The 25,931-nt window shown below is 53.5% G+C and overlaps 1 protein-coding gene across 1 annotated transcript in view; it reads left to right on the top strand.

Moving 5' to 3' along the window:
- Positions 1-25,931, top strand: part of LOC119926495 (ATP-dependent RNA helicase DQX1-like) — a 32,459-nt gene that overhangs the window by 3,955 nt on the left and 2,573 nt on the right. The window contains exons 11-21 of the mRNA XM_038744502.1: positions 699-787; positions 879-1,436; positions 3,262-3,455; positions 6,893-7,277; positions 9,607-9,837; positions 11,119-11,218; positions 14,556-14,714; positions 17,423-17,614; positions 19,636-19,755; positions 22,908-23,098; positions 23,471-23,649. Of these exons, the coding sequence (XP_038600430.1) occupies positions 699-787; positions 879-1,436; positions 3,262-3,455; positions 6,893-7,277; positions 9,607-9,837; positions 11,119-11,218; positions 14,556-14,714; positions 17,423-17,614; positions 19,636-19,755; positions 22,908-23,098; positions 23,471-23,649 (2,398 nt within the window). The remainder of the gene's footprint in view (positions 1-698; positions 788-878; positions 1,437-3,261; positions 3,456-6,892; positions 7,278-9,606; positions 9,838-11,118; positions 11,219-14,555; positions 14,715-17,422; positions 17,615-19,635; positions 19,756-22,907; positions 23,099-23,470; positions 23,650-25,931) is intronic.

The following is a 25,931-nucleotide window of genomic DNA, read 5'->3' as shown; positions in this document are numbered from 1 at the left end:
GAAAAGTTGAGGCGGGACCGTCTCTTGCACTTCCCAAGCGCTTAGTGCAGTGCCCTGCGCACGGGAAGCGCTCCATAAATACGATCGATCGATCGATTCCCGTCCTTTTCCCCCTCCTACCTCACCTCCCTTCTCTCCTTCTCCAGCCCAGCCCGCACCCTCCGCTCCTCCACCACTAATCTCCTCACTGTACCTCGCTCTCGCCTGTCCCGCCATCGACCCCCGGCCCACGTCATCCCCTGGGCCTGGAATGCCCTCCCTCTGCCCATCCGCCAAGCTAGCTCTCTTCCTCCCTTCAAGGCCCTGCTGAGAGCTCACCTCCTCCAGGAAGCCTTCCCAGACTGAGCCCCTTCTTTCCTCTCCCCCTCGTCCCCCTCTCCATCCCCCCGTCTTACCTCCTTCCCTTCCCCACAGCACCTGTATATATGTATATACGGTTGTACATATTTATTACTCTATTTATTTATTTATTTATTTATTTTACTTGTACATTTCTGTCCTCCTTATTTTATTTTGTTGGTATGTTTGGTTCTGTTCTCTGCCTCCCCCTTTTAGACTGTGAGCCCACTGTTGGGTAGGGACTGTCTCTATGTGATGCCGATTTGTACTTCCCAAGCGCTTAGTACAGTGCTCTGCACATAGTAAGCGCTCAGTAAATACGACTGATTGATTGATTGATTGATTTTCCCCCCCCGCAGCCCTCCACCGCGACGTTCGCCAAGTCTCCCTGGGCCCGACACGAGAGTCTGCGGGAGCGGAAACAGGCGCTGTACGAGCACGCCCGCAGGTGAGGGCGGCCGCTCCTCCCCGCGGGGGCCGGGGCGGAGCGGGGTTCCTGTCCCCCCCCCCCCCGGGGTGACCGTCCGTCCCCTCCGCAGGCGTTTTTTGGAGAAGCACGCCCAGAGCCCCCGAGGGACGCCGTGACGGCGGAGGGAAGCGCCGAGCCGGGACCGGCCTCCCCGTCCCCCATTAAACGCAGGGTTTTCACCGACCCCCGGGCCTGGTGTGGTCACTCCCGCGGCCGCCGCCGTCCCCGTCCGGGCACCGCAATTCCCGGCATCCTCCGAGGAGCCCGGCGTCGCCGTGGCAACCCTCCGGCGTCGCCGTGGCAACCTGCCATCACGGAACCGGAACTCGCCTGGCATCCCGTGACCCGGTGGGGCGTGGGCGCCCCCTGGCGGCGGCGGCGGACGGACGGAGGGACGGACGGGAGGACGGACGGACGGAGGATGTCGCGTCCCCGGAGCCCCGGGGTCTCGGTGTCGGTGAGCCCCTACGACGGGCTGCCGGTGTCGAGCCGCTACACCGAGCTGCTGTCGGCGCGCCGCGCCCTGCCGGTGTGGGCCGCCCGGGCCAGCCTGCTCCACCAGCTGGCCCGAACCCCCACCGGCGTCGTCCTCGTCGTCGGCCCGCCCGGCACCGGCAAGACCACGCAGGTGGCCCCCTCCCGCGCCCCCCCGGGGCCCGGGGAAAACGGGGGGGCGCAGGAGGGAAGGGGCAGGGGAGGAGGAAGGGGCCGTCATCCGGGGGGCAGAGGAGGAAGGGGTGACGAGGGGGTGCAGAGGAGGAAGGGGACATCGTCAGGGGGTGCAGAGGAGGAAGGGGTGACGGGGGGGTGCAGAGGAGGAAGGGGTCATCATCAGGGGGTGCAAAGGAGAAAGGGGTCATCATCAGGGGGTGCAGGAGGGAAGGGGTGACCAGGGGGTGCAGAGGAGGAAGGGGCCATCATCGGGGGGTGCAGAGGAGAAAGGGGCCATCATTAGGGGGTGCAGGAGGGAAGGAGTGCCCAGGGGGTGCAGAGAGGAAAGGGGTGACCAGGGGGTGCAGAGAGGGAAGGGGTGGCCAGGGGGTGCAGAGGAGGAAGGGGTGTCCAGGGGGTGCAGAGGAGGAAGGGGACATCATCAAGGGGTGCAGGAGGGAAGGGGCCATCATCAGGGGGTGCAGAGGAGGAAGGGGCCATCGGGGTGGAGAGGAGGGGAGGGGCCATAAGAGGGTGCGAAGGAGGAAGGGGCCATCCTCAGGGGGTGCAGGAGGGAAGGGGCCATCATCGGGGGGTGCAGAGGAGAAAGGGGCCATCATCACGGGGTGCAGGAGGGAAGGAGTGCCCAGGGGGTGCAGAGAGGGAAGGGGTGGCCAGGGGGTGCAGAGAGGGAAGGGGCCATCATTAGGGGGTGCAGGAGGGAAGGGGCCATCATCAGGGGGTGCAGAGGAGGAAGGGGCCATCCAGGTGGAGAGGAGGGGAGGGGCCATAAGGGTGCAGAGGAGGAAGGGGGCAGAGGGCGAAGGGGCCATCATCAGGGGGTGCAGGAGGGAAGGGGCCATCATCAGGGGGTGGAGAGGAGGAAGGGGCCATCATCACGGGGTGCAGGAGGGAAGGGGCCATCAGGGGGTGCAGAGAAAGAAGGGGTGACCAGGGGGTGCAGGAGGGAAGGGGCTATCAGGGGGTGCAGAGGAGGAAGGGAACATCATCGGGGGTACAGAGGAGGAAGGGAACATCATCAGGGGGTGCAGAGGAGGAAGGGGACATCATCAGGGGGTACAGAGGAGGAAGGGAACATCAGGGGGTACAGAGGAGGAAGGGAACATCGGGGTGCAGAGGAGGAAGGGAACATCAGGGGGTACAGAGGAGGAAGGGAACATCATCAGGGGGTGCAGAGGAGGGAGGGGACATCATCGGGGTGCAGAGGAGGGAGGGGACATCGGGGTGCAGAGGAGGGAGGGGACATCTGGGGGTGCAGAGGAGGGAGGGGACATCAGGGGGTGCAGAGGAGGGAAGGAGTGAAGCTAGAGGAGCAGCGTGGCTCAGTGGAAAGAGCCCGGGATTTGGAGTCAGAGGTCATGGATTTGAATCCCCACCCCACCAATTGCCAGCTGTGTGACTTTGGGCAAGCCACTTCCCTTCTCCGGGCCTCAGTGACCTCGTCTGTCAAATGGGGCTGAAGACTGGGAGCCCCCCCCGCCCCGTGGGGCAACCTGATCACCTTGTAACCTCCCCAGCGCTTAGAACGGCGCTTGGCACGTAGTAAGCGCTTAATAAATGCCATCATTATTATTGTTAAGGGGTGCAGAGGAGGATGGGGTGCCCAGGGGGTGCAGAGGAGGACGGGGCGATCGGGGGTGCAGGAGGGAAGGATGGGGGTTGCGCAGGGGGGCACGAGAGGGGCAGGGTGAGCAGCCCGTTCCCCCCGTGACGGTGTCGGTGCCCTCTCCCCCCGGCCCGCCCTCCCGCCCCGGGGTGCCGCGCCCGGCGGCCCCGCTCAGATCCCGCAGTGGTGCGTGGAGTTTGTCCTGGGCGGAGGCCCGGAGGCCCGGCGGGTGGTGGTGTCCCAGCCGGAGCCCCTGGCGGCCCTCAGCCTGGCCCTGCGAGCCGCCGACGAGATGGACCTCGCCCTGGGCCACGAGGTCGGCTACACCGTCCCGCTGGAGGACTGCGCCCGCCCCGACACCCTGCTCCGGTCAGAGGCCCCCTCGCGACCCTCGAACCCGGCGCCCGGCCCCGCCCCGGGCCCATAGCCCTTTGGCCCCATACAGTCTAACGACGCCGGTCCTCACCCACTACCGGTTTGCGGCCTAGACGGTAACTCGTCTAGAAGCAGCGTGGCTCGACGGGAAGGTCCTTTGGAGTCAATCAATCAATCAATCAATCGTATTTATTGAGCGCTTACTATGTGCAGAGCACTGTACTAAGCGCTTGGGAAGTCCAAGTTGGCAACGTATAGAGACGGTCCCTACCCAACAGTGGGCTCACAGTCTAAAAGTCAGAGGTCATGGGTTCAAATTAACGAACGACGGCGTTTGCTACGCGCTTACTGTGCGCGAAGCACTGGTCTGAGCGCCGGGGAGGATGCAAGGTGATCGGGTTGTCCCACGTGGGGCTCACAGTCTTCATCCCCGTTTTACAGATGAGATCACCGAGGCACGGGGGAGCAAAGTGACTTGCTCAAGGTCACACAGCTGACGTGGTGGAGCCGGGATACGAACCCATGACCTCTGACTCCAAAGCCCGGGCGCTTTCCATTGAGCCACACAGCTGTGTGACGTTGGGCAAGTCACTTCTCCGTGCCTCAGTTACCTCCTCTGTAAAATGGGGATTGAGACTGTGAGCCCCGCAAGGGGATCGGGTTGTCCCACGTGGGGCTCACAGTCTTCAGCCCCGTTTTACAGATGAGATCACCGAGGCACGGGAGAGCTAAGTGACTTGCTCAAGGTCACACAGCTGACGTGGTGGAACCGGGATACGAACCCATGACCTCTGACTCCAAAGCCCGGGCGCTTTCCCTTGAGCCACACAGCTGTGTGACGCTGGGCAAGTCACTTCTCCGTGCCTCAGTTACCTCCTCTGTAAAATGGGGATTGAGACCGTGAGCCCCGCAAGGTGATCGGGTTGTCCCACGTGGGGCTCACAGTCTTCAGCCCCGTTTTACAGATGAGATCACCGAGGCACGGGGGAGCAAAGTGACTTGCTCAAGGTCACACAGCTGACGTGACGGAGGTGGGATACGAACCCATGACCTCTGACTCCAAAGCCCGGGCGCTTGCCATTGAGCCACACAGCTGTGTGACATTGGGCAAGTCACTTCTCCGTGCCTCAGTTACCTCCTCTGTAAAATGGGGATTGAGACCGTGAGCCCCGCAAGGGGATCGGGTTGTCCCACGTGGGGCTCACAGTCTTCGTCCCCGTTTTACAGATGAGATCACCGAGGCCCGGAGGAGCTAAGTGACTTGCTCGAGGTCACACAGCTGATGTGGTGGAGGTGGGATACGAACCCATGACCTCTGACTCCAAAGCCCGGGCGCTTTCCCTTGAGCCACACAGCTGTGTGACGCTGGGCAAGTCACTTCTCTGTGCCTCAGTTACCTCATCTGTCAAATGGGGATGAGGACCGGGAACCCCCCGTGGGACAACCTGATCACCTTGTAACCGCCCCAGCGCTTAGAACAGTGCCTTGCACATAGTAAGCGCCTAATAAATGCCGCCGTCATTCCTAAGCGCCGAGTACAGCGCTCCGCACACGGGAAGCGCTCACAGAGAAGCGGCGTGGCTCAGTGGAAACAGCCCGGGCTTGGGAGTCAGAGGTCATGGGTTCGAATCCCAGCTCCGCCACACGTCTGCTGTGTGACCTTGGGCAAGTCGCTTCACTTCTCTGAGCCTCAGTTCCCTCATCTGTAAAGTGGGGGTGAAGACCGTGAGCCCCACGTGGGACAACCTGATCACCTTGTATCTACCCCAGCGCTTAGAACAGTGTTTTGCACATAGTAAGCGCTTAACAAATGCCATCATTATTATTATTATTAATAAATGCGATTGAATTTGATCGTAAATCTCGAGCGCTCGGGAGAGTCCCAAGGGAACAGAGTCGGTAGACGCATTCCCTGCCCCCAGCGAGCTTACTGTCTGGAGGTGGGATATGTTGCCAACTTGTACTTCCCAAGCGCTTAGTACAGTGCTCTGCACACAGTAAGCGCTCAATAAATACGATTGATTGATTGATTGATTGATTTACCAAGCGCTAACTGCGTGCGGGGCCCTGGGCTGAGCGCCGGGGAGAGTCCAGGAGGACAGGACTCATTCATTCATTCAATCGTATTTATTGAGCGCTTACTGGGTGCAGAGCATTCGTTCATTCATTCAATCGTATTTATTGAGCGCTTACTGGGTGCAGAGCATTCATTCAATCGGATTTATTGAGCGCTTACTGTGCGCAGAGCACTGTACTGAGCGCTTGGGAAGTACTATTTGGCAACTTATAGAGACGGTCCCTACCCAACAGCGGGCTCATAGTCTGCTGTACTAAGCGCTTGGGAAGTCCAAGTTGGCAACATATAGAGACGGTCCCTACCCAACAGCGGGCTCACAGTCTGCTGTACTAAGCGCTTGGGAAGTCCAAGTTGGCAACATATGGAGACGGTCCCTACCCAACAGCGGGCTCCCAGTCTGCTGTACTAAGCGCTTGGGAAGTCCAAGTTGGCAACATATAGAGGCGGTCCCTACTCAACATCATCATCATCATCAATTGTATTTATTGAGTGCTTACTGTGGGAAGAGCACTGTACTAAGCGCTTGGGAAGTACAAATTGGCAACATATAGAGACGGTCCCTACCCAACAGCGGGCTCCCAGTCTGCTGTACTAAGCGCTTGGGAAGTCCAAGTTGGCAACATATAGAGACGGTCCCTACCCAACAGCGGGCTTACAGCCTGCTGTACTAAGCGCTTGGCAAGTCCAAGTTGGCAACATATAGAGGCGGTCCCTACTCAACATCATCATCATCATCAATCGTATTTATTGAGCACTTACTGTGGGCAGAGCACTGTACTAAGCGCTTGGGAAGTCCAAATTGGCAACATAGAGAGATGGTCCCTACCCAACGGCGGGCTCCCAGTCTGCTGTACTAAGCGCTTGGGAAGTCCAAGTTGGCAACTTATAGAGACGGTCCCTACCCAACAGCGGGCTCACAGTCTGCTGTACTAAGCGCTTGGGAAGTACAATTTGGCAACATATGGAGACGGTCCCTACCCAACAGCGGGCTCCCAGTCTGCTGTACTAAGCGCTTGGGAAGCCCAAGTTGGCAACATATGGAGACGGTCCCTACCCAACAGCGGGCTCCCAGTCTGCTGTACTAAGCGCTTGGGAAGTCCAAGTTGGCAACATAAAGAGGCGGTCCCTACTCAACATCATCATCATCATCAGTCGTATTTATTGAGCGCTTACTGTGGGCAGAGCACTGTACTAAGCGCTTGGGAGGTCCAAGTTGGCAACGTATGGAGACGGTCCCTACCCAACAGCGGGCTCCCGGTGTAGACGCGGCCCCCAGCGAGGCGAGGGTCTGGGGCGGGGGGCCCCGAGCGTCCGGCCCTCCATCCCCGATTTCTTCCCCCCGCTATCCCGGCAGGTTCTGCTGGGACGGGCTGCTGCTGCAGGAAGTGGCGTCCACCCCCGGGCCGGGGTCCTGGGGCGTCCTGGTCCTGGACGAGGTCCAGCGGCGGTCGGTGGCGTCGGACGCCCTGCAGGGCCTGCTCCGGGCCGCCGTCCGGGGCCCGGGCCTGGGGCCCGCCCGGCTGGTCGTGGTGACCGAGCCGGCCCTCGCACCCAAGCTGCGCGCCTTCTGGGGGGACCCGCCGACGGTCCGCGTGCCCGAGGGGCCCGGGGAGACCCCCGTCCCCGTCTACAGGGACCCGGCCCCCCGGGACCCGGTGGAGGCCGCCTGCCAGGCCGTGCGGGCGCTGCACCGCGCCGGCGGGCCCGGGGACGTGTTGCTCTTCCTGGCCAGCGAGGAGGTGAGGGCCCGGGCCGCCCGGCGCCGGCGCGTGACCCCGGACGGGTGGCCTCGTCCATTCGGTCGTATTTATCGAGCGGAGAGCGCCGTACTAAGCGCTTGGGAAGTACAAGGCGGCCACGTGTCGAAAAGCGGGGATTCGACGCCTGCTCCCCTTCCTCCTTAGGCCTTCCCAGGCTGAGCCCCTTCCTTCCCCCTCTCCGTCCCCCCCGTCTTACCTCCTTCCCTTCCCCACAGCACCTGTATAGATGTAGATATATTACTCTATTTATTTTACTTGTCCCTATCTATTCTATTTATTTTATTTTGTTGGTACGTTTGGTTTGGCGTCTCCCTCTTCTAGACTGTGTATATATATAGATCAATCAATCAATCAATCGATCGTATTTATTGAGCGCTTACTATGTGCAGAGCACTGTACTAAGCGCTTGGGAAGTACAAATTGGCATCACATAGAGACAGTCCCTACCCACCAGTGGGCTCACAGTCTAAAAGGGGGAGACAGAGAACAGAACCAAACATACCAACAAAATAAAATAAGTAGGATAGAAATGTACAAGTAAAATAAATAAATGAATAAATAAATAGAGTAATAAATATGTACAACCATATCTACATATATACAGGTGCTGTGGGGAAGGGAAGGAGGTAAGACGGGGGGATGGAGAGGGGGACGAGGGGGAGAGGAAGGAAGGGGCTCAGTCTGGGAAGGCCTCCTGGAGGAGGTGAGCTCTCAGCAGGGCCTTGAAAGGAGGAAGAGAGCTAGCTTGGCGGATGGGCAGATGCAGATATATTTGTACATATTTATTACCCTATTTATTTTACCTGTACCTATCTATTCTATTTATTTTATTTTGTTAGTACGTTTGGTTTGGCGTCTCCCCCTCCTAGACTGTGTATATATATTTGTACGTATTTATTACCCTATTTATTTTACCTGTACCTATCTATTCTATTTATTTTATTTTGTTAGGACGTTTGGTTTGGCGTCCCCCCCTTCTAGACTGTGTATATATATTTGTACATATTTATTACCCTATTTATTTTACGTGTGCCTACCTATCCTATTTATTTTATTTTGTTAGTACGTTTGGTTTGGCGTCTCCCCCTCCTAGACTGTGTATATATATTTGTACATATTTATTACCCTATTTATTTTACCTGTACCTATCTATTCTATTTATTTTATTTTGTTAGTACGTTTGGTTTGGCGTCTCCCCCTTCTAGACTGTGTATATATGTAGATATATTTGTACGTATTTATTACCCTATTTATTTTACCTGTACCTATCTATTCTATTTATTTTATTTGTTAGGACGTTTGGTTTGGCGTCTCCCCCTTCTAGACTGTGTATATATGTAGATATATTTGTACATTTACAAATGTACATATATGTACATATTTGTAGGGTATTTATTACCCTATTTATTTTACCTGTACCTACCTATTCTATTTATTTTATTTTGTTAGTGGGTTTGGTTTGGCGTCTCCCCCTTCTAGACTGTGTATATATGTAGATATATTTGTACGTATTTATTGCCCTATTTATTTTACCTGTACCTACCTATCCTATTTATTTTATTTTGTTAGTACGTTTGGTTTGGCGTCTCCCCCTTCTAGACTGTGTAGATATATTTGTACATATTTATTACCCTATTTATTTTACCTGTACCTACCTATCCTATTTATTTAATTTTGTTAGTACGTTTGGTTTGGCGTCCACCCCTTCTAGACCGTTGGGTGGGGACCGTCCCTATACGTTGCCCACTTGGGCTTCCCAAGCGCTTAGTACAGTGCTCTGCGCGCAGTAAGCGCTCCATAAATACGATGGATGATGATGATGATGACGACGACCTCCCATCATCATCCCAGCCAGCCCGGCGCCTAGTACGGTGGTTGGAAAACGGCGCGGTTATCCATCACGACGGAAACTCCCGCATCCCCCCGCCGGGAGCCGGACGGGAAGCGGAGAGTTGGGAGCGGGGCAAAAAGGCGGGAGGGGGATCCTCAGGAGTCGCCCCCCCGGCCTTTCTTCGGGTTTTCCCCCACTCAATCAATCAATCAATCGTATTTATTGAGCGCTTACTGTGTGCAGAGCACTGTACTAAGCGCTTGGGAAGTCCAAATTGACAACACACAGAGACAGTCCCTACCCAACAGTGGGCTCACGGCCTAAAAGGGGGAGACTCCTTTTAGACCGCGAGCCCACTGTTGTACATGTTGCCGACTTGTACGGTGCGCGCGGTAAGCGCTCAATAAACGCGATTGATTGATTGATCGATCGATTGATTGTGCCCCTTCCGGTCTGGGCCGGGCCCCCCGCCCTCAGGAGATCTGCCGGTGCTGTGAGATCCTTCGAGGAGGAGAGGAGACGGCGGGCGACCCCATTTCGGTGCTGCCCCTGCACCCCGGGCTGGGCCCGGCCGCGCAGGCCGTGTACGAGGAGCCGGCCGAAGGGGCGGCGCGGAGGGTGGTGGTCACCCACTGGCTGGCCGACTGGTCCTTCTCCTTCCGCGCCACCGGCCATCACGTCGTGGACACCGGGCTGGAGCTGCGGAGCGTGAGCCCGGGCGCCGGGGCGGGCCGCGACGCTGGCGGGACCCGAGTTCTAATCCCGGCGGGAAGCGGCGGCGCCTACTGGCTGCAGTCCGGGGGTCAGAGTTCGGATCCCGGGCTCTGATCCCCACCCCGCCTCCGTGTGACCCCGGGCGAGTCGCCTCTCTGGGCCTCGGCTTACCGGAGCGAGCGGGGAGGGCGAGGACGGCGTGGGCGGGCCTCAGTTTCCCCGGCGAAAGGACCTCCTCGTCGGTCACGGCCGCGTTGACCGAGCGCCCGTCGCACGTGGGAGAGGACGACGTTCGGACGGACGCGCGCCCTGCCCGCAGCGAGCTGCCAGTCTAGAGGGGAGGGCGGGCGTTAATCGGGATAAATAAGAGGACGGAAGCGGATGTAAGGGGGGGATGAGGAGAGGAGCGGCGTGGCTCCGTGGAAAGAGCCCGGGCTTTGGAGTCGGAGGTCGCGGGTTCGAATCCCGGCTCCCCCACGTGCCTGCCGCTTGACCTCGCGCAAGTCGCTTCACTTCTCGGAGCCTCAGTGACCTCATCCGTAAAATGGGGATGAACACCGTGAGCCCCACGGGGGACAAACCGATCACCTCGTATCCCCCCCCCCCCCGGCGCTTAGAACGGTGCTTTGCACATAGTAAGCGCTTCACAAACGCCATCATCATTATTATTATTATTATGAGTAGACTGGGAGCCCACTGTTGGGTCGGGACCGTCTCTAGATGTTGCCAATTTGGACTTCCCAAGCGCTCAGTACAGTGCTCTGCACCCAGTGAGCGCTCAATAAATACGATGGATGGTGAAGAAAGGGGGCGAGTCAGGGCGACGCGGAAGAAGGGGAAGGAGGGCTCAATCAGGGAAGGCCTCTTGGAAGAGATGGGCCTTCACTAAGGCTTTGAAGCTGGGGAGAGTCGTAGCTTCCCCGGCGCTAAGTAATAATAATAATAATGATGAAGGCGTTTGTTAAGCGCTTACTCTGTGCGAAGCACCGTTCTAAGCGCTGGGGAGGATCGGGTTGTCCCACGCGGGGCTCGCAGTCTTCGTCCCCATTACACAGATGAGGGAACTGAGGCTCCAGAGCAGCGAAGCGACTCGCCCAGGGTCCCACGGCAGACGCGGCGTAGTAAGCGCCCGGCAGGACGTTCAGCGGGACCGGCCGGCCGTGCCGGGGGATGAACTGGGCGCCTGGGAGGGGCGGCTAGGACGGGGGCGTCGAGCCGGGGGGGAGGACGTGGACGCTAACGGCCGCCCCGGCGGGGCTGGGGGGGACGCCGCAGGTCTACAACCCCCGGATCCGAGCCGAATCGCAGGTGTTGAGGCCCATCAGCAGGAGCCAGGCCGAGGCCCGGAGGTGGCGGGCCAGGGGCTCACCCCCAGGTACGGACATGATTGATTTCTAGCCGACTTTAAGCTCGCTGCGGGCAGGGAGTGGGTCTCTTGTCGTTCCGCGCTCTCCCAAGCGCTCAGTACAGCGCCCCGCACCCCGTATTGAGCGCTCAATATGAACGAACGAGGAAGAAACAACGCCACCCGCCCCGCTCAACCTGTCTGTTGCCAACTTGGACTTCCCAAGCGCTTAGCACAGTGCTCTGCACACAGTAAGTGCTCAATAAATACGATGGAATGAATGAATGAATGTTAAAAATAAACTCTATCGTACTGTACTTTCCCAAGCACTTCGTAGTAATTATGGCGTTTGTTAAACTCCTGCTATAATAATAATAATGATGGCATTTATTAGGCATTTACTATGTGCAAAGCACTGTTCTAAGTGCTGGATTGTGCTGAGCGCCGGGGTGGAGACACCTGGATATATGTCTGTATGTATTTATTACTCTATTTATTTTATTTGTACGTATTTATTCCATTTATTTTATTTTGTTGATACGTTTTGTCGTCTGTCTCCCCCTTCTAGACTGTGAGCCCGCTGTTGGGTCGGGACCGTCTCTATCTGTTGCCAACTTGGACTTCCCAAGCGCTCAGCACAGTGCTCTGCACACAGTAAGCGCTCAATAAATACGATGGAATGAGTGAATGAATATTAAAAATAAACTCTATCGTACTGTACTTTCCTAATCACTTCGTAGTAATTATGGCGTTTGTTAAGCTCTTGCTATAATAATAATAATGATGGCATTTATTAAGCATTTACTGTGTGCAAAGCACTGTTCTAAGTGCTGGATTGTGCTGAGCGCCGGGGTGGAGACACCTGGATATACGTCTGTATGTATTTATTACTCTATTTATTTTATTTGTACGTATTCTATTTATTTTGTTAATATGTTTTATTGTCTGTCTCCCCCTTCTAGACTGTGAGCCCGCTGTTGGGTCGGGACCGTCTCTATCTGTTGCCAACTTGGACTTCCCAAGCGCTTAGCACAGTGCTCTGCACACAGTAAGCGCTCAATAAATACGATGGAATGAATGAATGAATGTTAAAAATAAACTCTATCGTACTGTACTTTCCCAAGCACTTCGTCGTAATTATGGCGTTTGTTAAGCTCCTGCTATAATAATAATAATGATGGCATTTATTAAGCGTTTACTGTGTGCAAAGCACTGTTCTAAGGGCTGGATTGTGCTGAGCGCCGGGGTGGAGACCCCTGGATATATGTCTGTATGTATTTATTACTCTATTTATTTTATTTGTACGTATTCTATTTATTTTGTTAATATGTTTTGTTGTCTGTCTCCCCCTTCTAGACTGTGAGCCCGCTGTTGGGTCGGGACCGTCTCTCTATGTTGCCAACTTGGACTTCCCAAGCGCTTAGCACAGTGCTCTGCACCCAGTAAGCGCTCAATAAATACGATGGAATGAATGAATGAATGTTAAAAATAAACTCTATCGTACTGTACTTTCCCAAGCACTTCGTCGTAATTATGGCGTTTGTTAAGCTCCTGCTATAATAATAATAATGATGGCATTTATTAAGCATTTACTATGTGCAAAGCACTAAGTGCTGGATTGTGCTGAGCGCCGGGGTGGAGACACCTGGATATATGTCTGTATGTATTTATTACTCTGTTTATTTTATTTGTACGTATTTATTCCATTTATTTTATTTTGTTGATATGTTTTGTTGTCTGTCTCCCCCTTCTAGACTGTGAGCCCGCTGTTGGGTCGGGACCGTCTCTAGATGTTGCCAACTTGGACTTCCCAAGCGCTTAGCACAGTGCTCTGCACACAGTAAGCGCTCAATAAATACGATCATCATCATCATCAATCGTATTTATTGAGCGCTTACTGTGTGCAGAGCACTGTACTAAGCGCTTGGGAAGTACAAATTGGCAACACATAGAGACGGTCCCTACCCACCAGTGGGCTCACAGTCTAAAAGGGGGAGACGGAGAACAAAACCCAACATACTCACAAAAAAGTAATCTCTCTGGACTTCTGTAATTCGCTCATTCATTCAGTCGCATCTAGTGAGCGCTTACCATGTGCAGAGCGCTGTACTAAGTGCTTGGGAAGTACAAGTACAGTTTTAGTACTTGTAAAGGAAGTACCCCTTCCTTCCTCTCCCCCTCGTCCCCCTCTCCATCCTCCCCATCTTACCTTCTTCCCTTCCCCACAGCACCTGTATATATGGATATATGTTTGTACATATTTATTACTCTATTCATTTATTTGTCCATATCTATTCTATTTATTTTATTTTGTTAGTATGTTTGGTTTTGTTCTCTGTCTCCCCCTTTTAGACTGTGAGCCCACTGTTCGGTAGGGACTGTCTCTATAGGTTGCCAATTTGTACTTCCCAAGTGCTTAGTCCAGTGCTCTGCACATAGTAAGCGCTCAATAAATACGATTGATGATGATGATGTTGATGATAGACTCTGAGCCCACTGTTGGGTAGGGACCGTCTCTATATGTTGCCAACTTGCACTTCCCAAGCGCTCAGTCCAGCGCTCTGCACACAGTAAGCGTTCAATAAATACGATTGATGATGATGATGGTGATGACTTTGTTGCATTGTCCTCTCATTCATAATAATGAATGTTTGTACATATCTATTCTATTTATTTTATTTTGTTAGTATGTTTGGTTTTGTTCTCTGTCTCCCCCTTTTAAACTGTGAGCCCACTGGTGGGTAGGGACTGTCTCTAGATGTTGCCAATTTGTACTTCCCAAGCGCTTAGTCCAGTGCTCTGCACATAGTAAGCGCTAAATAAATACGATTGATGATGATGATGATGATGATAGACTCTGAGCCCACTGTTGGGTAGGGACCGTCTCTATATGTTGCCAACTTGCACTTCCCAAGCGCTCAGTCCAGCGCTCTGCACACAGTAAGCGCTCGATAAATACGATTGATGATGATGATGACTTTGCTGCACTGTCCTCTCATTCGTAATAATGACTGTTGGGATTTCTTAAGCGCTTACTATGTGTACTAAGCGCCGGGGGTGGGGGGGGATACAAGCCGATCAGGTTGTCCCACGTGGGGCTCACAGTCTTAATCTACATGTTGCCAACTTGTGCTTCCCAAGCGCTTAGTCCAGTGCTCTGCACATAGTAAGCGCTCAATAAATACGATTGATGATGATGATGAATGTGATTCATTCATACATATCCTGCCCGCTCCGCGTCGGGGCGAGGGCAGCGCGACGACGGTGTGATCTCCCTGGACTTTGGTCGTTCGGTCGGTCGTACTTACTGAGCGCTTACTGTGTGCTGAGCGCTTGGGCGTGTCCTTGGACTTGTCCCGTCCCGCAGGGTCCTGCCTCCGGCTCTATCCCGAGTCGTTCCTGGATCAGGAGGCCCCGCTCCTGCCCCCGCCCCGGGTCTGCGAGGAGAATCTCAGCCGCCTGGTACTGCTGCTCAAGCGGAAAAACATCGCCCAACCTGGGGAGTGCCACTTCCTGGACCGACCCGGTGAGAGACGCCCTCTCTTTTACGGTATTTGCTGAGCGCCTACCGCGGGCCGGGCGCCGCTTCGGTCAAGGCCGCTCGCGAAGGCCTTCCCGCGGGCCGGGCGCCGTTAATCCTACTAATAATCACGATGGCATTGGTTAATAGGCCGGGCGCCGTTACTACCACTACTAATAGGTTAATAATAATAATAATAATAATAATAATGGCATTGGTTAAGCGCTTACTATGCGCAGAGCACCGTTCTAAGCGCTGGGGGGGAGACAAGGTGATCAGGTTGTCCCACGGGGGGCTCACAGTCTTCATCATCCTCGTCAATTGTATTTATAAGGTGATCAAGTTGTCCCACGTGGGACATCATCATCAACCGTATTTATTGAGCGCTTACTGTGCGCAGAGCGCCGTACTGAGCGCTTGGGAAGTCCAGGTTGGCAACATCTAGAGACGGGCCCTACCCGACGGCGGGCTCACGGTCTGAAATTTTATTTATTTATTTTATTTTGTTAGTCTGTGTGGTTTTGTTCTCTGTCTCCCCCTTTTAGACTGTGAGCCCGCTGGTGGGTAGGGACTGTCTCTATAGGTTGCCGATTTGTGCCTCCCAAGCGCTTAGTCCAGTGCTCTGCACATAGTAAGCGCTCTATAAATACGATTGATGATGATGATGAAAGGGGGAGATAATTGAGGCTCAGAGAAGTGAAGTGACTTGACCAAGGTCACACAGCGGATGTGTGGCGGAGCTGGGATTCGAACCCACGACCTCTGACTCCAAAGCCCGGGCTCTTTCCTCTGAGCCACGCTGCTTCTCTAGGCGCTTACTGTGTGCAAAGCACTGTTCTAAGCGCTGGGGAGGATACAATCAATCAATCAATCGTATTTGTTGAGCGCTTACGGTGCGCAGAGCACTGGACTAAGCGCTTGGGAAGTTCAAGTTGGCAACATCTAGAGACGGTCCCTACCCAACAGTGGGCTCACAGTCTAAAATATATATGTATAGATGTTTGTACATATTTGTTACTCTATTTATTTTACTTATACATATCTATTCTACTTATTTTATTTTGTTAGTACGTTTGGTTTGGTTCTCTGTCTCCCCCTTTTAGACTGTTTCTAGACTGGTGCCCCTTCCTTCCTCTCCCCCTCGTCCCCCTCTCCTTCCCCCATCTTACCTCCTTCCCTTCCCCACAGCACCTGTATACATGTATATATGTTTGTACGTATTTATTACTCTATTTATTTACTTGTAATAAATAGCATAGAATAAATACTATATTATTTATAGAATAGTATATAGAATATACTACTATAGTATGTAGAATACTACTATAGTACATAGTATACTATATACTATATATAGGTATATATAGAGTATACTATATAGTATACTATACACTATATATAGCATGCTATATATTATATGCTATATAGTGTATAGTATACTATATATACTATATGGTATGCTATACACTATATGGTATGCTATATACTATATATAGTATAGTATATAGTATACTATATAGTATATAGTATACTATATAGTATATAGTATACTATATAGTATATAGTATAGTATGTACTATATAGTATATAGTATACTATATACTACTACTATACTACTATAGTATATAGAATATATACTATCAATCAATCAATCAATCGTGTTTATTGAGCGCTTACTGTGTGCAGAGCACTAGACTAAGCGCTTGGGAAGTCCAAGTTGGCACCATATAGAGACGGTCCCTACCCAACAGTGGGCTCACAGTCTAAAAGAGAAATCTATTTATCTATATGTAGCTAAATAGATCTAAATAGATTTAGATAAACAGATCTAAATAGATTTAGATAAATAGATCTAAATAGATTTAGATAAATACATTTAGATCCCCCCCAGCACTTAGAACAGCGCTTCGCACATAGTAAGCGCTTAGCAAATAAATACCATCATTATTATTATTATTATCCCACCGTCCATGGGCAAGTCGCTTATCTCTTCTGGACCTCAGCGACCTCATCTGTAAAATGGACTGTGAGCCCCACGTGGGACAACCTGATCACCTTGTATCCCCCCCCAGCGCTTAGAACAGCGCTTTGCACATAGTAAGCGCTTAGCAAATGCCATCATCATTATTATTATTATTATCATTATTATCCCACCGTCCCTGGGCAAGTCGCTTATCTCTTCTGGGCCTCAGGGACCTCATCTGTCAAATGGACTGTGAGCCCCCCGTGGGACAACCTGATCACCTTGTATCCCCCCCCCCAGCGCTTAGAACAGCGCTTTGCACATAGTAAGCGCTTAACAAATGCCATCATCATTATTATTATTATTATTATTATCATCCCACCGTCCCTGGGCAAGTCGCTTATCTCCTGTAAAACGGGGATGAAGACTGTGAGCCCCCCGTGGGACAACCTGATCACCTTGTATCCCCCCCCAGCGCTTAGAGCAGCGCTTCGCACATAGTAAGCACTTAGCAAATGCCATCATCATCATTATTATTATTATTATTATTATTATTATTATTATTATTATCCCACCGTCCCTGGGCAAGTCGCCTATCTTCTCTGGCCCTCATCTGTAAAACGGGGATTGAGACCGCGAGCCCCACGGGGGCAAGGGGCCGCCGCGTCCAACCCCATTGGCCCGCCCCCGCCCCGGGCGCTCAGCACAGCGTCCGGCGCGGAGGAAGCGCCTAACAGATAGTGTCCCTCAGCCCCCGAGGCCTTCATGCAGGCCCTGGAGGACCTGGACTACCTGGCCGCCCTGGACGACGACGGCGACCTGTCGGACCTGGGGGTCATCCTGTCGGAGCTGCCCCTGCCCCCCGAGCTGGCCAAGGCCCTGCTGGCCGGCTGCGAGTTCGACTGCGTCGACGAGATGCTCACCTTGGCCGCCATGCTGACCGGTAAAGGGGCCCCAACCCCGCGGCGTCCTCTCCTCTCCCGGGAGCGCTCAGTACAGCGCTGGGCACGCCGCCGGCAGCGCTCGGGGGGACGCGGTCGCAGACGCCGTCCCTGACCCGATGAGCCACTGTCGGGCAGGGACCGTCTCTAGACGTTGCCAACTTGGACTTCCCAAGCGCTCAGTACAGTGCTCTGCACCCAGTAAGCGCCCAATCAACACGACGGATGAGTCAAGTAGCGGTACTTATTGAGCGCCTGCCCTGTGCAGAGCCTCGGGCTGGGAGGTCGGCGTGACAGAATCAGGCAAGCGACAAGCTGAGGGTCTAGAAGAACGGTCAGCCGTCATCATCATCATCATCATCAATCGTATTTATTGAGCGCTTACTGCGTGCAGAGCGCTGTACTAAGCGCCTGGGAAGTCCAAGTCGGCAACCTATAGAGACGGTCCCTACCCAACAGTGGGCTCACGGTCTGAAAGGGGGAGACAGAGAATCAATCAATCAATCAATCGTATTTATTGAGCGCTTACTGCGTGCAGAGCACTGTACTGAGCGCTTGGGAAGTCCAAGTCGGCACCATTGAGAGACAGTCCCTACCCAACAGTGGGCTTACGGTCTGAAAGGGGGAGACAGAGAATCAATCAATCAATCAATCGTATTCATTGAGCGCTTACTGTGTGCAGAGCACTGTACTAAGCGCTTGGGAAGTCCAAGTCGGCACCATTGAGAGACAGTCCCTACCCAACAGTGGGCTCACAGTCTAGGAGGGGGAGACAGAGAATCAATCAATCAATCAATCAATCGTATTTATTGAGCGCTTACTGTGTGCAGAGCACTGTACTAAGCGCTTGGGAAGTACAAGTCGGCAACCTATAGAGACGGTCCCTACCCAACAGTGGGCTCACAGTCTGAGAGGGGGAGACAAAACCAAACATACTAACAAAATAAAATAAATAGAATAGATACGGACAAGTAAAGTCAGTCCGTGGTATTTATGTCGAGCAGTGTACTGAGCGCTCCCCACCCGGAACACGCTTAGAGGGACAGCCCGCGGTCAGTCGGTCCATCGGTGGTATTTGAAAGATGGAGCACTAAGCGCTCGGGAGAGTACAGCGCGACAGAACTGGGAGACGCGTCCCCTGCCCACAGCATCATCATCATCCTCAATCGTATTTATTGAGCGCTTACTGTGTGCGGAGCACTGTACTAAGCGCTTGGGAAGTACAAATCGGTGACATAGAGAGACAGTCCCTACCCAACAGTGGGCTCACAGTCTAAAAGTCATTCATTCCATCGTATTTACTGAGCGCTTACTGGGCGCGGAGCACTGTACTAAGCGCTTGGGAAGTTGGCAGTCCAGAGTCAATCCGTGAGCACCCACCATGTGCGGAGCACTGGACCGGGCGCTCGGGAGAAGGGGGTCCGGCAGGGTGAGCAGAGCACTGTACTGAGCGCTGGGGAAGTCCAAGTTGGCAACATCATCGTCATCGATCGTATTTATTGAGCGCTTCCTGTGTGCAGAGCACTGGACTAAGTGCTGGGAGACGCGTCCCCTGCCCGCAGCATCATCATCATCCTCAATCGTATTTATTGAGCGCTTACTGTGTGCGGAGCACTGTACTAAGCGCTTGGGAAGTACAAATCGGCGACATATAGAGACAGTCCCTACCCAACAGTGGGCTCACAGTCTAAAAGTCATTCATTCAATCGTATTTATTGAGCGCTCACAGGGTGCGGAGCACTGTACTAAGCGCTTGGGAAGTTGGCAGTCCAGAGTCAATCCGTGAGCACCCACCATGTGCGGAGCACCGGACCGGGCCCTCGGGAGAAGGGGGTCCGGCAGGGTGAGCAGAGCACTGTACTGAGCGCTGGGGAAGTCCAAGTTGGCAACACCATCATCATCATCGTCGTCGTCGATCGTATTTATTGAGCGCTTCCCGTGTGCAGAGCACTGTACTGAGCGCTGGGGAAGTCCGAGTTGGCAACGTCTAGAGACGGTCCCCCTCTTCCGTCCCCGTCCCCAGAGGCCCCCGGGTTCGAGGCCCCGCCGCGCTGCGCCGAGGAGGCCGCCCTCCGCCGGGCCCTGGAGCATCCGGACGGGGACCACAGCACCTTGATCCGGGTGTACGACGCCTTCGTCCAGGGTGAGGGGCCCCCGCGACCCCTGACCCCTGACCCCTGACCCCCGACCCCCGAGGGGTCCGCGGACACGGCCCAGACCCAAATCCACCGGACCCCGGGATGGACGGGCGGGAGGAGCGCGGAGGGGGCGTCTATAACGCCTAGGGCCCGGGCCTGATAGTCATTCATTCATTCAATCGTATTTATTAATAATCATAATAATAATGATGGCATTTATTAAGCGCTTACTATGTGCAAAGCACTGTTCTAAGCGCTGGGGGGGGGTCCATGGAGGATCTCTGTGCTAGGGGGTCCTCTGCATCCTTGGGGGGCCCGCTGTGTCTAAATGGGGGGTGTCTCCACGCGGGGTGAGATCTCTGCAGCCACAGGGACTGAGGGGGTACTCTGGCCATGGTATAGAATAATGATAATAATAATAATAATAATGGCATTTATTAAGCGCTTACTATGTGCAAAGCACTGTTCTAAGCGCTGGGGGGGGGGTCCATGGAGGATCTCTGTGCTAGGGGGGTCCTCTGCATCCTTGGGGGGCCCGCTGTGTCTAAATGGGGGGTGTCTCCACGCGGGGTGAGATCTCTGCAGCCACAGGGACTGAGGGGGTACTCTGGCCATGGTATATAATAATAATAATAATAATAATAATAATGGCATTTATTAAGCGCTTACTATGTGCAAAGCACTGTTCTAAGCGCTGGGGAGGTGACAGGGTTACAAGGTTATCCATGCCAGTCTCCCCCTCTAGACTGTGAGCTCTCTCTGGGCAGGAAATATCCCTCTTTATTGTTCTCCCCCACTCTCCCAAGCCTTTAGGACAGTGCTCAGCACACAGGGAAGCGCTCCGTCCATAGGAGTTCGCTCCCTGGACGCTTCGGACAGTGCTCTGCACACAGAAAGCGCTAAATAATAATAATAATGGCATTTATTAGGCTCTTACTATGTGCCAAGCACTGTTCTAAGCGCTGGGGAGGTCACGAGGTGATCAGGTTGGCCCACGGGGGGCTCGCAGTCTTCATCCCCATTTTCCGGATGAGGGAACTGAGGCCCGGGGAAGCGAGGGGACTTGCCCGAAGTCACCCAGCTGACACTTGGCGGGGCCGGGATTCGAACCCGTGACCTCTGACTCCAAAGCCCGGGCTCTTTCCACTGGGCCACGCTGCTTCTCCATTTGCTGAGCGCTTACTGTGTGCAGAGCGCTGGACTAAGCGCTTGGGAAGGACAAGTTGGCAGCATATAGAGACGGTCCCTGTCCAACAATCAATCAATCAATCGTATTTATTGAGCGCTTACTGTGTACAGAGCACTGGACTAAGCGCTTGGGAAGGACAAGTTGGCAACGTATAGAGACGGTCCCTACCCAACAATCAATCAATCAATCAATTGTATTTATTTAGTGCTTACTGTGTGCAGAGCACTGGACTAAGCGCTTGGGAAGTCCAAGTTGGCAACGTATAGAGGCGGTCTCTATCCAACAATCAATCAATCGTATTTATTGAGCGCTTACTATGCGCAGAGCACTGTACTAAGCACTGGGGAAGTCCAAGTTGGCAACGTATAGAGACGGTCTCTATCCAACAATCAATCAATCGTATTTATTGAGCACTTACCGTGTGCAGAGCACTGTACTAAGCGCTTGGGAAGGACAACTTGGCAACGTATAGAGGCGGTCTCTATCCAACAATCAATCAATCGTATTTATTGAGCGCTTACTGTGTGCAGAGCACTGTACTGAGCGCTTGGGAAGGACAAATTGGCAACGTATAGAGACGGTCTCTATCCAACAATCAATCGTATTTATTGAGCGCTTACCGTGTGCAGAGCACTGTACTAAGCGCTTGGGAAGGACAAATTGGCAACATATAGAGGCGGTCTCTATCCAACAATCAATCAATCGTATTTATTGAGCGCTTACCGTGTGCAGAGCACTCTACTAAGCGCTTGGGAAGTACAGATTGGCAACATCTAGAGACGGTCTCTATCCAACAATCAATCAATCGTATTTATTGAGCACTTACCGTGTGCAGAGCACTGTACTAAGCGCTTGGGAAGGACAACTTGGCAACGTATAGAGGCGGTCTCTATCCAACAATCAATCAATCGTATTTATTGAGCGCTTACTGTGTGCAGAGCACTGTACTGAGCGCTTGGGAAGGACAAATTGGCAACGTATAGAGACGGTCTCTATCCAACAATCAATCGTATTTATTGAGCGCTTACCGTGTGCAGAGCACTGTACTAAGCGCTTGGGAAGGACAAATTGGCAACATATAGAGGCGGTCTCTATCCAACAATCAATCAATCGTATTTATTGAGCGCTTACCGTGTGCAGAGCACTCTACTAAGCGCTTGGGAAGTACAGATTGGCAACATCTAGAGACGGTCTCTATCCAACAATCAATCAATCGTATTTATTGAGCGCTTACCGTGTGCAGAGCACTGTACTGAGCGCTTGGGAAGGACAAATTGGCAACATATAGAGGCGGTCTCTATCAATCAATCGATCGTATTTATTGAGCGCTTACCATGTGCAGAGCACTGTACTAAGCGCTTGGGAAGGACAAATTGGCAACATATAGAGGCGGTCTCTATCCAACAATCAATCAATCGTATTTATTGAGCGCTTACCGTGTGCAGAGCACTGTACTAAGCGCTTGGGAAGGACAAACTGGCAACGTATAGAGACGGTCTCTATCCAACAATCGTATTTATTGAGCGCTTACCGTGTGCAGAGCACTGTATTAAGCGCTTGGGAAGTCCAAGTTGGCAACGTATAGAGGCGGTCTCTATCCAACAATCAATCCATCGTATTTATTGAGCGCTTACCGTGTGCAGAGCACTGTACTGAGCGCTTGGGAAGGACAAATTGGCAACATCTAGAGACGGTCCCGACCCAACAGCGGGCTCACAGTCTAGGAGAGTGGCCTAAGGACACCCAACGGACCAGGGATTAGAACCCAGGTCCTCCCGCCGCCCGGGCTGTAGCCGCCCGGCGCGGTCTTCAGTCCCCGGTTGGCAGACGTGGGGGGGAAACCGAGGCCCAAGAGCGGTTTTGATGGTATCGGTTAAGCGCTTTCGGCGGGGCCGGCCGCGGCCAAGCCACTCGCCGGGGGTCCCGGGGTCGTCCGTCCATCCGTCCATCTGTGCCCACCCTCCTCAGGTGGCGAGGACGAATCCTGGTGCCGGGCGAGGGGCCTGAGGTGGGAGGCCCTGTGCCAAGCCCGGGCCTTCCGCGCCGAGCTGCTGGCGCTGATGCGCCGCGTCGAGCTGCCCGTCTCCCCGCCGGCCTTCGGCTCCGACCGCAACCGGGAGGCCGTCCGGAAGGCGCTGGTGGCCGGCTACTTCCTCAAGGTCCGTCCGTTCGCCGGGCGGTACTTGCTGAGCGCCTCCGGCCTGCGGGAGCGCTCGGGCCGGGGCCGCGTGGCGGCCGTCGGACGCGTGCCCTGCCCGCGGCGACGGCCTAGGAGGGCGGCGGGGCGGGAGGAGCGCTCTGCACGCGGTAAGCGCTCAATAGATAGGACCGATGGAGTGATTGGAAAGAGCGGGGGGCTCAGTCCGGGAAGGCTTCTCGGGGGAGGGCGGCGGCCGGAGACTGTTGGGTAGGGCCTGTCTCTCTATGTTGCCACTTTGGACTTGCCAGGCGCTCAGTACAGTGCTCCGCACATAGTAAGCGCTCAGTAAATGATTGATGATGATGATCCGGGCCTCTCCCCGTCCCCGCAGGTGGCCCGGGACACGGACGGGAGCGGCAACTACGTGCTCCTGACGCACAAGCACGTGGCCCAGCTGTCCCCGTCCTGCTGTTACCGCCACCGCCGGCCCCCGCCCTGGGTCGTCTATCACACCTTCTCCGTGTCCCGGGGCAACTGCCTGTCCGTCGTCTCGGCCATCCAGCCGCACATGTGAGAGACTCCCCCCCAGATGGGGCCGTCCCCCCCCCCCCACCCCTTGTTTCGATGGCACTGAAGCCCCCGAGCGTCAGCACTGGACTAAGGTCCAGTGCCCGGCGCGTAATAATAACAATAATGGGATTTATTAAGCGCTGACTACGTGCCAAGCACTGTTCTAAGCGCCGGGGAGGTTACAGGGTGATCAGGTTGTCCCACGGTGGGGGCTCGCAGTCTTCATCCCCGTTTTACAGAGGAGGGAACTGAGGCCCAGAGAAGTGAGGCGACTTGCCCGAGGTCACGCGGCAGGCAGGTGGGGGAGGCGGGATTCGAACCCATGACCTCCGACTCCCAAGCCCGCGCTCTTTCCACTGAGCCACGCTGCTTCATGGTAAGCGCCTAACGAATGCCGTTATTCTTGCTGCTGTGTTTAGCAGCACGCGGTGACAAGCAGCACGGTGCTGCGCGTTGGGGGAGACGATAATAGGAATTGCGGTAAGGAGGCACTTACTATGTGCCTAAGCCTTAGATAATAGTCGCTGTGGCATTTAAGCGCCTACTATGCACCAGACACTGTACTAAGCACTGGGAGACAATAATAGGAATTGCGGTAAGGAAGCACCTACTATGTGCCTAAGCCTTAGCGGAGATAATAGTCACTGTGGCATTTAATCAATCAATCAATCGTATTCATTGAGCGCTTACTATGTGCAGAGCACTGTACTAAGCGCTTGGGAAGCACAAATTGGCAACATATAGAGACAGTCCCTACCCGACAGTGGGCTCCATTTAAGCGCCTACTGTGCACCAGGCACTGTACTAAGCACTGGGAGACAATAATAGGAATTGCGGTAAGGAGGCACTTACTATGTGCCTAAGCCTTAGCGGAGATAATAGTCACTGTGGCATTTAAGCGCCTACTATGCACCAGACACTGTACTAAGCACTGGGAGACAATAATAGGAATTGCGGTAAGGAGGCACTTACTATGTGCCTAAGCCTTAGAGGAGATAATAGTCACTGTGGCATTTAAGCGCCTACTATGCACCAGGCACTGTACTAAGCACTGGGAGACAATAATAGGAATTGCGGTAGGGAGGCACTTACTATGTGCCTAAGCCTTAGAGAATAGTCACTGTGGCATTTAAGCGCCTACTATTCACCAGAAGGAAGCACTTACTATGTGCCTAAGCCTTAGAGAATAGTCACTGTGGCATTGATTGATTGATTGATTGATTGGGAGACAATAATAGGAATTGCGGTAAGGAGGCACCTACTACGTGCCTAAGCCTTAGCGGAGAGAATAGTCACTGTGCCATTTAATCAATCGTTATTTATTGAGCGCTTACTATGTGCAGAGCACTGTACTAAGCGCTTGGGAAGCACAAATTGGCAACATATAGAGACAGTCCCTACCCGACAGTGGGCTCCATTTAAGCGCCTACTGTGCACCAGGCACTGTACTAAGCACTGGGAGACAATAATAGGAATTGCGGTAAGGAGGCACTTACTATGTGCCTAAGCCTTAGTGGAGAGAATAGTCACTGTGGCATTTAAGCGCCTACTATGCACCAGGCACTGTACTAAGCACTGGGAGACAATAATTAATAGGAATTGCGGTAAGGAGGCACTTACTATGTGCCTAAGCCTTAGCGGAGAGAATAGTCACTGTGGCATTTAAGCGCCTACTATTCATCATCATCATCGTCAATCGTATTTATTGAGCGCTTACTGTGTGCACAGCACTGTACTAAGCGCTTGGGAAGTACAAATTGGCAACATATAGAGACAGTCCCTACCCGACAGTGGGCTCACAGTCTAAAAGGGGGAGACAAAACCAAACGTACTAACAAAATAAAATAAATAGAAGTCACCAGGCACTGTACTAAGCACTGGGGGAGATGATAATTGGAATTGCGGTATTAAGCGCTTCCTGTGTACCAGGCGCTGTACTAAGTGCCGGGGTTTGAGAACAGTAGTCGTCGTGGTGTTTGTTAAGCGCTTACTACGCGCCAGGCACCGTACTGATAGTCATGGTGGTATTTAAGGGCTTACTATGTGCCAGGCACTGTACTGAGCGCCGGGGTAGATGACGATAGTAATTGTGATCTTTAAGCCCTTACTGTGTGCCAGGCACTGTACTGAGCGCTGGGGTGGATAATAGTCACTGTGGAATTTCTTCAGCCCTCACTGTCACGGGCCCTACACTAAGTGCTGGAGTAGATTAGAATAACACTAATAGTAGTAATTGTGGTATATTTAAGCCCCTACTGTGTGCCGGGCGCTGTACTGAGCAC

Source organism: Tachyglossus aculeatus, chromosome 4, assembly GCF_015852505.1.
Source record: "Tachyglossus aculeatus isolate mTacAcu1 chromosome 4, mTacAcu1.pri, whole genome shotgun sequence".
NCBI classification, from domain to species: domain Eukaryota; kingdom Metazoa; phylum Chordata; class Mammalia; order Monotremata; family Tachyglossidae; genus Tachyglossus; species Tachyglossus aculeatus.
This window is presented reverse-complemented; position numbering and strand designations above follow the sequence as displayed.